The 12,909-nt window shown below is 38.1% G+C and overlaps 1 protein-coding gene across 1 annotated transcript in view; it reads right to left on the bottom strand.

The window, feature by feature from the left end:
• LOC122235726 (ankyrin repeat domain-containing protein 26-like) overlaps positions 1-12,909 on the bottom strand; it is a 91,180-nt gene that overhangs the window by 40,303 nt on the left and 37,968 nt on the right. The window contains exons 9-12 of the mRNA XM_042975465.1: positions 6,586-6,799; positions 4,587-4,764; positions 4,218-4,379; positions 1,986-2,108 (exon numbers count right to left, since the gene is read on the bottom strand). Coding sequence (XP_042831399.1) covers positions 1,986-2,108; positions 4,218-4,379; positions 4,587-4,764; positions 6,586-6,799 — 677 coding nt within the window. The remainder of the gene's footprint in view (positions 1-1,985; positions 2,109-4,217; positions 4,380-4,586; positions 4,765-6,585; positions 6,800-12,909) is intronic.

Raw genomic sequence — 12,909 nt, 5'->3', positions numbered from 1 at the left:
ACACATTTTTTAACGTTTATTTTTTGATACAGAGCACGAGTCTGAGTGGCTCAGAACGTGAGGGACACAACGGATCCAATGCAGGCTCTGCTGACAGCAGAAAGCCCAATGCAGGGCTCCATCTCAAGAACATGGAGATCATGACCTGAGCCAAAGGCAGACTCTAATCGGACTGGAGCCAGCCAGGCACCCCTCAATTTAGTATTTCATTTCTTAGCATACATTTAGAATAAAAGCTTTGCTATACCAATGTTTTCAAGAAGAATTTATTGATACAGTATAAAGTAATTAATTTTATTGGAAAAACTGTTAAGTTAAAGTATTTTCAATTTATACAAGGATAAGTATCACCCGTGTCAAATATTACTATCCCTTAAATTTATACTTAGGAAGATGAAATTACCTGTCATGAAAAAAATAAAAACAATGTCAAATAAAGGACTAAATTGTTCTGCACAGGCTAGATGACAAGTGTCAAGAGAGTTAAAGCTAATGGGAGTTAGAACAGTCAGAGAAAATTCATTGGAAAGGAGACTGTGAGCCAAGTCTGAATAACATAGGTTTACTCAAGAGGAACAGAAACTAAAAAGACAGGACAGCATGAGTAACGGCTGAGAGATGGTAAAATCAACCTGATTAACTCAGAGGATAAAATCTGATGGCAGAGACATTAAAAACGGATATCCACACAAGAACTACGTAAATGTTCATAAGCAGCTGTATTAATAGGCAAGAAGTGGACACAACCCAAAGGTCCATCAACTGATGAATGAACAAGGGCCTTAGCCCACAATGGAGTACTGTTTGACAATAAAAAGAAATGAAGCACTGATATAAGCTGTAACCAACACAGATGAACCCAGAAAACATTAAGTAAAGCTAGCTAGTCCCAAGGGACCACACGTTGTGTGACTCCATTTATATGAAATATTCACAAGAGGCAACTCCATTGAGAGACCAAGTAGTAGACTGGTGGTTGCCTGAGGCTGGGGGCAACGGTAAGGGTTTCCTTTCAGGATGAGGAAAACATTCTACTTGATGGCAGTGATGGTTGCACGAGTGTACACAGAGACCGTGAACTCTGTGTGGCAAATGGGTGACTTTTATGGTATGTGTATTGTACCTCAAAATAGCTTTAAAAAAAACCCAATGGCAGGACACAGAGAATGTTCTTAATTCTTGCTTTTGGGCGTCCATACTACACATGATCAGAATATTTCCGTGCTTTGACAATATGTCTAAAAGGCAAAGAAAATGAAGGAAATGCCGAAGTTCAAGTGGTTTGTTAAGTGATCTTTCTGTACAAGTCATCCTGAAATCAATATACATTCTTCTCAAAAGTGAAGATGAGAACTAAGATAATTATCTGAATCATTCCATTAAACATTATCTTCTGATTTGATCCAGCTTGCCTCATCATGGTAATAGAGATATCATTAAAAAACATTGTTTAGTAGGGGACAAAAGTCTCTTGGGGCACCTGGGTGGCTACGTCAGTTAAGCGTCCAATTCTTGCTTTCAGCTCAGGTCATGATCTCACGGTTCATGAGACTGAGCCTCACATTGGCTCTACACTGACAGCATGGAGCCTGCTTGGGATTCTCTCTCTCTCCTCTGTCTGCCCCTCCCCTGTTAACATGCACGCTCACACTCTCTCTCACTTTCTCTCTCAAAATAAATAAATAAACTGTCAAAAAAATTTAAATTAAAGAAAGAACGAAAAAAGTCTCTCAATTTCTGTGAGGAAGGATACAAAAGCCTCAACTTTCCTAAAAGTAAGTATTATAAGAAAACAATGTATAACACAAATAGGAGAAGGAGAGGCAGAAGTTTATGAAATAAATGCATTGTAAAGATACTAAAATCATAATAAATTATAATGAAAATACCAAAGAAAGCGGTCCATGGAAATTGGTATCCTAAAACACTTTATATTATTTAACTAGCTATAAGTTAGCTGTTGACAGGTTACATTTACTACATACCTGACTTCTGATTTGACCTAATTTCTTCTTGAGATTCCGTGTTTCATCTTCCAGATGAAGATGTGACATAGACTGTTTCTTCAGAGTATCAGCCAGTTCTTGTTGAAGTTGTCTCACAACTACCTAATAAGACATTTCTGTTACTGATTTTCTAAATCATCTTATTATTAAATTATGTTAATAATAGACAACTCTCACATACGTACTTTGAGAAATATCAACACATACATCAATTCACCGTCTTTTTGTAACACATACACATTCCTGTTCACTGAATTCAGTTAAAGACACAAAAGGTGTTATCTGCCTGGCTACTTCTGATTGTTTATGGTGTCTCTTTCCAGTCTCAGCACGACAATTTTATCATGCAACATGTGGTTTTTATGCAACCGATCTTGTGTTTTCTCATGATTATCAGAAAGCTAAGTAAAACCAAGCACATTTTCAGATAGCACTCAATAAAATGGCATTATCATGATTTTCTTTTAAATGAAAGCATAATCTATGTTTAAACAATGGAAAGGTTTCAGGGGGTGCCAGGGTGGTTCAGTTGGTTGAGTGTCTGACTCTTGATTTTGGCTCAGGGAATGATCTCACATTCTGTGGGTTTAAGCCCCGCATCAGGCTCTGTGCTGACAGTCAGGAGCCTGCTGAGGATTATCGCTCTCCCTCTCCCTCTCCCTGCCCCTCCCCTGCTTGCATTCTCTCTCTCTCTCTCTCTCTCTCTCTCTCTCTCTAATGAATAAAGAAGCATAGGAAGGAAGGAAGGAAGGAAGGAAGGAAGGAAGGAAGGAAGATTACAGTAAGTGAATATCCAACTGGAAAAAAAATTAAGTTGGCTCCAAATCTCAAATTTTATACAAGCGTAAGTTCCAAAAAGTTCAGAACTTTAACTGTAGATAATGAAGGCATGAAAGTAAAAAAGAATTTGTGAGAAAAGTGTTCAGAATCTCAGAATTGGAAAAGCCGTTCTCTGATTTACAACAAACCAGAAGACCTAAAATAAAAGATTAATAAACCTGACTACACTTAAAAATTGAGTTTACAGTAGATATCGAACACAGCAACCCCACAGTAAAATCCTTAGCTCTGCATATACTCGGACAGATTAAATTTCCTAAAATTCTTCTTTCCTGAGAATATTTCATAGGTATCTACTTTGCTACCATTTCTATAGTCAGTTATAAGAATTATATCTATTGATAACTGAAAAATCTAGGCACTGTACTATAATAGAAACACTTCTACATACATCAATGAACTCATTTGGTTATCACAATTCTAGAATGGAGAGATTAAAACGGTGAGCTGCAGGACTCTCCCCAGGTCTTCTCACTCCACAAAAAGTGCTCTTGCACCAACCACTGCCACTTCTCTAGTGTAAATACACAAGTACGAAAGAAGTCTTGTATTTCAAAATACTGATAGGAAATAAGGTGAAATTTATACATCTCTTAGAATACCATGAGATTATTTACTGCTACAATAACTTGTATTTCCTCTTCATGTTGAAAACAGTAATAAATATAAAAGAGGGGAAATACACTCAACTATTTTATTAGGAATAAAATACCTATCAATAAATTATCATTAAGTATATACCACAGCATACCATTGTTATCAAAAGTTCCTTGTAATGAAATAGGATGCTTCTTGAAGTAAAACTGTTACTTTTCTCAAAAGTAGGAGACTTGATACCGAAAATATGATCAGTGAACTGGCTACACTTGCCCTCCTGTCCATTAGCGGAAGTGTTCAACTAACCTATTAATATATCAAGGCAGTGAAGTAACTGTTCAAAACCAAAACACATGTTGCTAGTAGCAATAGTTTTGAGATTAGGGAGAGCTCATCAATTCCTACAGAAAGTAATAAAAGCCTCTCCCTTGGATGAGGACATTATGAATGTCACTATTTTTTGCAGACAAATGCATTTAATCAAGACTATTATTTTATCCACTGAAGCAAAAATGCCACCATCCCCCATGACCCTCCTCAAAATATATGTGCTTTTAAAATCCTCTATAGTTTCCATGATGAACACAGTTCAGTTTCATATATACATACATATATATGTACACATATATATACACATACACACACACACATATATATATATACATATATATATATACACATACACACACACGTAGAAAAAAGTAATAATAACTAAAAAATAGAATATATACAAATACATATACACATGTACTTCAAAATAACTAAAGAAGATACCTTAGAATTAGTTTTCTTATGAGCCATTTCTAGCTCCTTTTGCTTGCAAAAGTGATTGTTTAGACTTCCATCTTGTAAGACTCTGGCCTTCTGTTCTGGAGAAAGTTGCCACTGAGTGTCACTGCGCTCTTCTACAACCTGGAGACACATTTCATTATGATTCTGGTCTCATACCATTAAAAAAAAAAAGGTCAAAAGCTGAAGTGGAGAACTTTAAAAAAATGTTCAAAAGAACATAATCCCATGTTTTAATTTATTTTAAACCTAAATAATATATCTTGAGTCAAAGGGATACTATAAAATATATATGTATAATATTACACTATGTAATATGGATGGAAATACAGTTTTTATCAAAAACTGATTTACCTGATTTTTTGTGGCCTTCAATTCCATGTTTAGCGTTCTAAGAGTGAGTTCAACTTGTTGTTTTGTTTCAACTTCTTTCTTATATTCGTCTTCTTTTCTTCTTAACTTTTCCCTAATATTTTCATATAACATATCAGCATTTCTTCTTTCTTCTTCTTCTTCTTGTTTTAAGGTACATCTGCAATTACATGTGCTTCTTTTAAAATTTGTTTTGTTAGACATAAAAAGTTCATTTTATGATCTGGTTCCACATAAGTTGGCTTATTATCCAAATGAAAAATTTCTATGTTCTCCAATTGTTTTCCTTGTACGGCTCATGTTTTTAATTTGTCACTTCAATCTCTTCCAAACCATATATACGGTTGAAAAGAAGCCAGGAGAAAGCATTATGCAACTTAGTTAGTTTTAGTCAGTAATAACTCTGGTAGATGTTGTAGGAAAGGAAGTTTGAAATTATTCAGGAAAGTTAGAGTTGAAAATTACCCCCTTTCCCACAGGTATAATTATTCCTCCATAGGACAGATAATTCAGTTTCTTATTAAAAAGAGAAGTTGCTGTTTATAAACAAGTTTATCAACTCACTGGAAATGAAATCTCCACTTGATGAAACCTTACAGGTACCTCCAAAAATGATGTGCAGTGAAAGAGAGCATCTGTGGATGTTGTTTACACAACATACATGTGCAGATTACTGTCATCCAAGACTACGCTGACTAGTCTAATATCTGTTGCCTATGCTTTTTGTTTCTTCTTCCACAACACTTGCAACTTACCTTGTTGATGCATACCTACTTTATGAATCACTTAAACATCCATTCTAGAACACAACAGGATACGTATTAATTAAGTAAACAATAAAGAGTAATATGACCTTTCAGCATACACTTTTGAATTAATTTTATCTACCTATGACAGAGATGTTGAAAAAACTTATCAGTAATCACTTTCTGTATTACTTTTTTTTAGTTTATTCATTTTTGAGAGAGAAAGGGAGAGCCCATGCAAACAAAGGAGGGGCATAGAGAGAGAGAGGGAGGCAGAAAATCCAAAGTGGGCTTTGCACTGACAACACACAGCTCGATGTGGGGCTCGAACTCACGAACCCTGAGATCATGACCTGAGCCAAAGTCGGAAGCTTGACTGACTGAGCCACCCAGGCGCCCCCATTTTACTTTGTTTAAATTTTTTATTGAGAGAGAGATGACGCAAGTGAGCGAGGGCAGAGAGAGAGAAAGAGAGACAGAATCCCATGACGGGCAGACAGAGAGGGAGAGACAGTGAGAGAAGAGGAGCTCACCTGAAGCGGGGCTCGTGCTCACCCAAAGCCGGGCTCGAGCCCACCCAAAGCAAGGCTCAAACTCACGAGATCATCACCTGAGCCGAAGCCAGATGCTTAACCAACTGAGCCACCCAGGCACCCCCACTTTACCTTTTAAGCCCTGCATGTTAAGAAGCAAATGGAATCAATTTTGGGGAATTTTACTGTCTTGAGAAAAATGACCATTTTATACTCTGTTGGTAGGTACAGAAAGTAATATAAACTTTCCTGAGAACAATTTAAAAATATGGATCAAAGACCTTTTTTAAAATTTTTATACCTTATCCAGATAACATTATATTGAAGAATTGATTCCAAGTAAGTAACCAGACATGTAGAAACAGATTTCTATAAAAGACATTCCTGACAGCATTAATTAAAATACAGAAAGATGAAAAACAGGCAGAATTCAATCTCTTAAATAATGATGTTTCTTGGACTATGGTGGACTTTTATATGGCCATTAAAATTGTGATTTGGAATATACATTAAAGTATTAGAAGTATTCACTGTTAAGAACTTGCTGTGTTTTTTCCAAGAATCGCACACCTCACAACACTAAACAAGTATTCTTTCCAGGAAAATCCCATAAGGTAAGTCAGCAATTACAAAACTGCCTCTACACATCTGTAGTATAAAAGGAAAAAGTTGAAATATTTCCTTAAAGCCAAGATGCTATACCTCAAACTGCAGAATTCACGTTCCCATTCAACTTTTTGATGCTCTAACCGTGATATCATGTCTTTCGATTCTTGTAGCTCGTTTTGTAGTGCACTAACCATTTTTTCCATTTTTGTAATTTTTCCCATAAGAAGTTTACAGTGATTTTTGTTAAGTTTCCTTAATTTCTCATAGGAAACACGTATATCTTGGATTTTCAAGAAGCCAGCATAATCTGCATCAGAGAAGAAACAGAAATAAAATAGATGAGTACTTTTTGCATATACAGGCCTGTGCATCTTCATTTCACTCATTCAAACATTGAATAAATATATACCTTCATTGGAAGATGTTATACTCAGCTCTACGCATACAATAGAGAAGACCCCTGGCTCTTGATTAGCTTAAAGTCTAGTGAAGGAGAAAGACAACTCAAATGGTAATTCTAAATTCAGATAGTTCCTATTAGAAGACAGAGTTCTGTGATCATAACTTGATCTAGATTGGGCCCAAGGAAGATAGATGTCCCTGAGGAAGAGATAACTATACTGAGGAATGAAGGAGGAGCAGGAGGCAATTAAGCAAAGGAGGAAGACAAGCACTCTCGACAGTCTAGAGCATGTGCTGAAGTTCCACTGTAATCTGCTTCTGGACAAGATGGGGTAACACATACTGATTGATCTTCCTACCTGAAGCAAGCAAAAACAAAACAGACAAAATACAATTTTAACATGATTTTCAAGACACAGAACTTCAGAAAATGAAGGACAATGATCTCTGAAAACAAAACACGTTAGCCTAACACGTATGCCCAAACTCATTCCCTTGAGAGAGTTTTCAGGCTACAACACAGGAGACATAAATTATTTAAGTAGATTTCACCATACTCCTTGTGTCAAGGTGGCAAAACTGAGAGTGTGGTGAAGTCAAGACAGATAGAGATGACAGGTCAGCATCCAGGAGAGGAGAAAGCAGGACACAGAAAGAACCCTGGGCATCTGCACAGGGTCCCCTTTGGCTATTCAGCAGAGTAACAACCAGTGCATACATGGAAGGAAGTCATCAAGGGAAAAAAATCTGAAAAGAGTAGAGGAAACACTGCCTGGTGCTCCCACAGCACGAGGGACAGTGTCTATTCACATTAGCTAAGATGGAAAAACTCATAATTTGCCTTAGGCTGATTACCACTCTGGATTCAGCCAATAATTCGTAAGAGCAAGACTAAAGGATCCAATTGTTTGTAAGTAACTTAACTATATCTCCAAACAAAGCATGAAAAGATAACTAGAGGCATAGAAGCTATAGTTTTAAAAACCAAATAGCACTTACAGAGATGTAAATTATGTTAGCCATGAACAATACGATGGGTGGGAATAAACACATATTAGACATCACAAACAAAAGACTGAAGTTTAACATTGGAAACCTGGGAGAAAACTTCAACTGGGAAATATACAATTGCCCAAAGAGGCAGGGGAAAGGGACAGGAAAAAAATATGGCCCAAATCTTCCTAAATTTCATGAAAACTGTAATCCCACTGACCCAGGAAGGATCTGTCTAGGAAAGAAGAAATGGAAGTCAACTCTTGTAATTTGCCTAAACTATATACGATGTGGTATAACATTACTGGAAGGGAGACTGTGATGCTGAAGCCATAGACTATAAACCCTAAACCAACCACTAAAGCAGCAAAACTGAAAAGTTCTAGCTAGGAAGCCTAAATAAATAAGTGAATAAATGAATAAATGAATACGTGAATAAATAAATAAATGGATAAAACTGAATCATAAAAATTACTCGATTAAAAGAAAGCAGAAAAAGAAGAGAACGGGAACAAGGAGCAGATAAGACAAATGCAAATCAAACAGCATGATGACAGATTCAAATCAACTATCTCAAAAATCACAGTAAATGGCCCTTTGTAGCAACGTGGATGGAACTGGAGAGTGTGATGCTAAGTGAAATAAGCCATACAGAGAAAGACAGATACCATATGTTTTCACTCTTATGTGGATCCTGAGAAACTTAACAGAAACCCATGGGGGAGGGGAAGGAAAAAAGAAAAAAAGGGGTTAGAGTGGGAGAGAGCCAAAGCATAACAGACTCTTAAAAACTGAGAACAAACTGAGGCTTGATGGGGGGTGGGAGGGAGGGGAGGGTGGGTGATGGGTATTGAGGAGGGCACCTTTTGGGATGAGCACTGGGTGTTGTATGGAAACTAATTTGACAATAAATTTCATATATTGAAAAAAAAATCACAGTAAATGAAAACGGTCTAAAAGCCTCAACTAAAACGCAGACTGTCAGAATGGATAAAAAAGGAAGACTCAACTATATGCCACCTATACAAAATGCACTTTAAATGTCAAGACAGAAATTTGTTCAAAAGATAGAAATATGATATGCCACACTAACACTTGACCAAAGAAGGCTGAGCTAGAGTGGCTATATGAATAGCAGACAAAACAGTTTCAAGCAAAAAAATCATTACCAGCAATAAACAACAGGTCATTTTATAATCATAAAAGGGTCAATTAAGAGCAATCTTAAATGTTCATGTATCTGTTAATAGCTTCAAAGTACATGAAGCAAAAATTGATAGAACTGAAAAGAGAAATAGGCAAATTCACAATTATAGTCTGATATTTCAATAGGCTCAACATCAGCAAGGGCATAGTAGACTTGGCCACCACTATTCTTCTCAAGGATCTATGGAACACTTACCAAAAAAGACTATGTTCTGGGTCAAAAATAAGCCTTAATAAAAGGAAGAAGTCAAGAGGCCTGAAGTCATAATAGTGTGTTCCCTGACCACAAAATAATCAAATCAGAAAACAAGCACAAAAATATCTCTGGAAAATACTCAACTATTTGTGAACTACAGAACACTTCGAAATATCCCCTGGGTCAAAGAAGTAATGAAAAAAGAAAAAAAAAATAGAAAGGATTCTGAACTGAATGAAAATGAAAACATAGTAGAATTTGTAGTCCTACCCTAGTAGCACTCACATGAAGACTGATAGCACTGAATGTATACATTAAAAAAGAAGAGGGAAGTGCGGTGCTCCTTGCTGCCTTTGTGGCTCCTCCCCCAGCTTCCCGAGCGCCCCGCCCTGCCCCGCCCCACCCTGGCAGTGGCTGGAGAGCAGGTGTTTTGTTCACAGGCTCACAGCAGGCACTTGGCCTTGTGGGGGCGGGGTCCGCCACCTGCCGGGAATTGAAGGTGGGGGAGTAGCTGTAGGAGGCGAACCCCCTAGACTGAGGTGGGCATTGGCCGGGCCCCAGGCTCTGCTGGAACGGGAGGCGGCGGCAGTGGCAGAGGCATGGCCTTCTGGAAGGGAAAGCCCAATGCCTGTGCACCTGTCTCTCCTCCCTTCATCTCCGCCCCTGCTATGAGTTGTGTGTTCTAGCTCCCCATCTTTTTCTCACTACCTACATCATCACCCTTCTTCCGACTTCGCTTCCCAGCTTCTTGCGACCGTTTCTCTCACTTAAGCCTCAGTTACTCAGGCTCCTTTCACCCTAGTCCTGCCGGAGACTTCATATGCCAGCAGTCTCTTTCCTGGGATGTCCCCATCCTTCCCCTCTCCCCACATCCTATTCTGGGCTGATGGCAGCCAGAAATCCTTCCTATTGCATTTACCGGCAGTTTCTACCTGGCCCTGAAGCTTGGCGCAGATCAAGTCCACCACACCCACGCTGAGAAGGACCCCTAGGAGAACCACTTGTCCCATGGTGGTATTGGACAATATGTTCTCGATTTTCCTCTGGTTGCTTATTTTAGTCTGAATATTTGTTACCTCCACCACTATACTTTACAAACGTATGTTTTGGTTGCATGACAAGGAGTTAGAAATGAGCCAGAGACCATTCGCAGGTAAGGAGAAGATTTAGACATTTAGTATTAAAGGAAGAAAGGAGAAACAGAATGTTAAGAAGGTTAGATTCCTCAAAGTATTTTGATATCCTTTGTGATCTGAGGAAGTGGAGATTACTGAGCCTACACAGATTGACATTTTGGGAGAAAATTTCATGATGCTTGATTCGCTCTTGGAGTAACGTGAACACAAGTTCTCAAACCTGCATATTCTCTCAGTTGGAACCAGCTGTATATCTGAATGTTCACTTTCATCAGAACTTGTATCAGAGAAAGAATGGGAGTCTGGTTCAATGAAAATGACTACGTCCGGGACCTGAAAAGGGTCATTCTGTTTCCTAATAGTGTATATGGCCATTTTAGTGGGCACAGATCAGGATGTTTACAGTTTACTTGGAGTATCCAGGACTGCAAGCAGTAGAGAGATAAGACAAGCTTTCACGAAGTTGGCATTGAAGCTATGTCGATAATGACCCAAAGCAATCTACACATTCAGTGCAATCCCAATCAACGTTGCACCGGCATTCTTCTCAGAGCTAGAACAAACAATCCTACAATTTGTATGTAACCACAAAAGATCCCAGATAACCAAAATAATGTTGAAAAAGAAAACCAAAGCTGGAGGCATCACAATCCCAGACGTTAGCCTCTACTACAAAGCTGCGATCATCAAGGGAGTATACTATTGGCACAAAAAGAGACACAAAGGCGAATGGAATAGAATAGAGAATCCAGAAATGGACCCACAAATGTATGGCCAACTAAACCTTGGCAAAGCAGGAAAGAGTATCCAATGGAAAAAAGATAGGCTCTTTAGCAAATGGTGCTGGGAGGGCTGGACAGCAACATGCAGAAGAATGAAACAGGACCAGTTTCTTACACCGTGCATAAACTCAAAATGGATGAAAGACCTCAATGTGAGAGAGTAAACCATCAAAACCCTAGAGAAGAACACAGGCCACAACCTCTTTGACCTTGGCTACAGCAAATTCTACTCAACACATCTCTGAAGGCAAGGGAAATAAAAGCAAAATTGGACTATTGGGACCTCATCAATGTAGAAAGCTTCTGCACTTCAAAGGAAACAATCCACAAAATTAAAAGGTACCAACGGAATGGGAGAAGATATCTGCACATGACATATCGGATAAAGGATTAGTATCCATACTCTAGAAAGAATTGGCCAAACTCAACACCCAAAAAACAAATAATCCAGGGAAGAAATGGGCAGAAGACATGAATAGACACTTTTCCAAAGAAGACATCCAGAAGGCCAACAGGCACATGAAAGGATGTTCAACGTCACTCATCATCAGGGAAATACAAATCAAAACCACATTGAGATACCACCTCACACCGGTCAGGGTAGATAAAATTAACAACACAGGAAACAACAGACATTGGTAAGGATGTGCAGAAATGGGAATTCTCTTGCACTGTCGGTGGGAATGCATGGGTGGTGCCACTGCTCCGGAAAACAGAGTGGAGGTTCCTCAAAAAGTTAAAAATAAAATTATCCAAGAACCCAGCAATTGCACTACTAGGCGTATATCCAAGGGATACAGGAGTGCTGATTCATAGGGGCACATGTACCCCAACATTTATACTATCAACAATCACCAAATTATGGAAAGAACACAAATGTCCATCAACTGATTTATGGGAAAAGAAGATGTGGTTTATATATACAATGGATATTACTTGGTAATGAGAAAGAATGAAATCTTGCCATTTGCAACAACATGGATGGAACTGGAGGGTAGTATGTGAAGTGAAATAAGTCAGTCAGAGAAAAACAGATATCATATGTTTTCACTCATATGTGGATTTTGAGAAACTTAACAGAAGAACATGGGGGAATAGAAGGGGGAAAATAGTTTCAAACAGAGAGGGAAGCAAACCATAAGAAACTCTTAAATACAGAGAACAAACTGAAGGTTCATGGAGGGGTGGGGGAAAGGGGAGAATAGGTGATGGGCATTGAGGAGGGCACTTGTTGGGATGAGCACTGGGTGTGGTATGTAAGTAATGAATCATGGGAATATACTCCCAAAGCCAAGAGCACGATGTATACACTGTACGTTAGCTAACTTGACAATAAATTATATTTCATTAATTAATTAATTAAACTACAGCCATGTGTGTTTGTGGGGGGGGGGGATCTAACAATACGCTAAGGGATAATTTGTTATTACCAAATGGGTTTTATCCCAGAAATGCAGAGTTGGTTTAAGATTCAAAAAACGTATCTATCTCTGTACAGAAAATAAGTTCCTTGTCAAAATTCAACATCCATTCCAGATAAAAACTTTCGGCAATCCTGGAATACAAGGGAACTTCAATATGATTTAAAACAAAACAAAACAAAACAAGTCATGATAACTCTATAGCTAACATTATAAACAATGGTGAAAAACTGAATGCATTTCCTATAAGATCAGGAAGAAGACAGGAATGACATTCACTG

Source organism: Panthera tigris, chromosome F3 (genome assembly GCF_018350195.1).
Source record: "Panthera tigris isolate Pti1 chromosome F3, P.tigris_Pti1_mat1.1, whole genome shotgun sequence".
NCBI lineage: Eukaryota > Metazoa > Chordata > Mammalia > Carnivora > Felidae > Panthera > Panthera tigris.
Note: the sequence above shows the minus strand (reverse complement) of the source record. Positions and strands in the feature narration are given on the sequence as shown.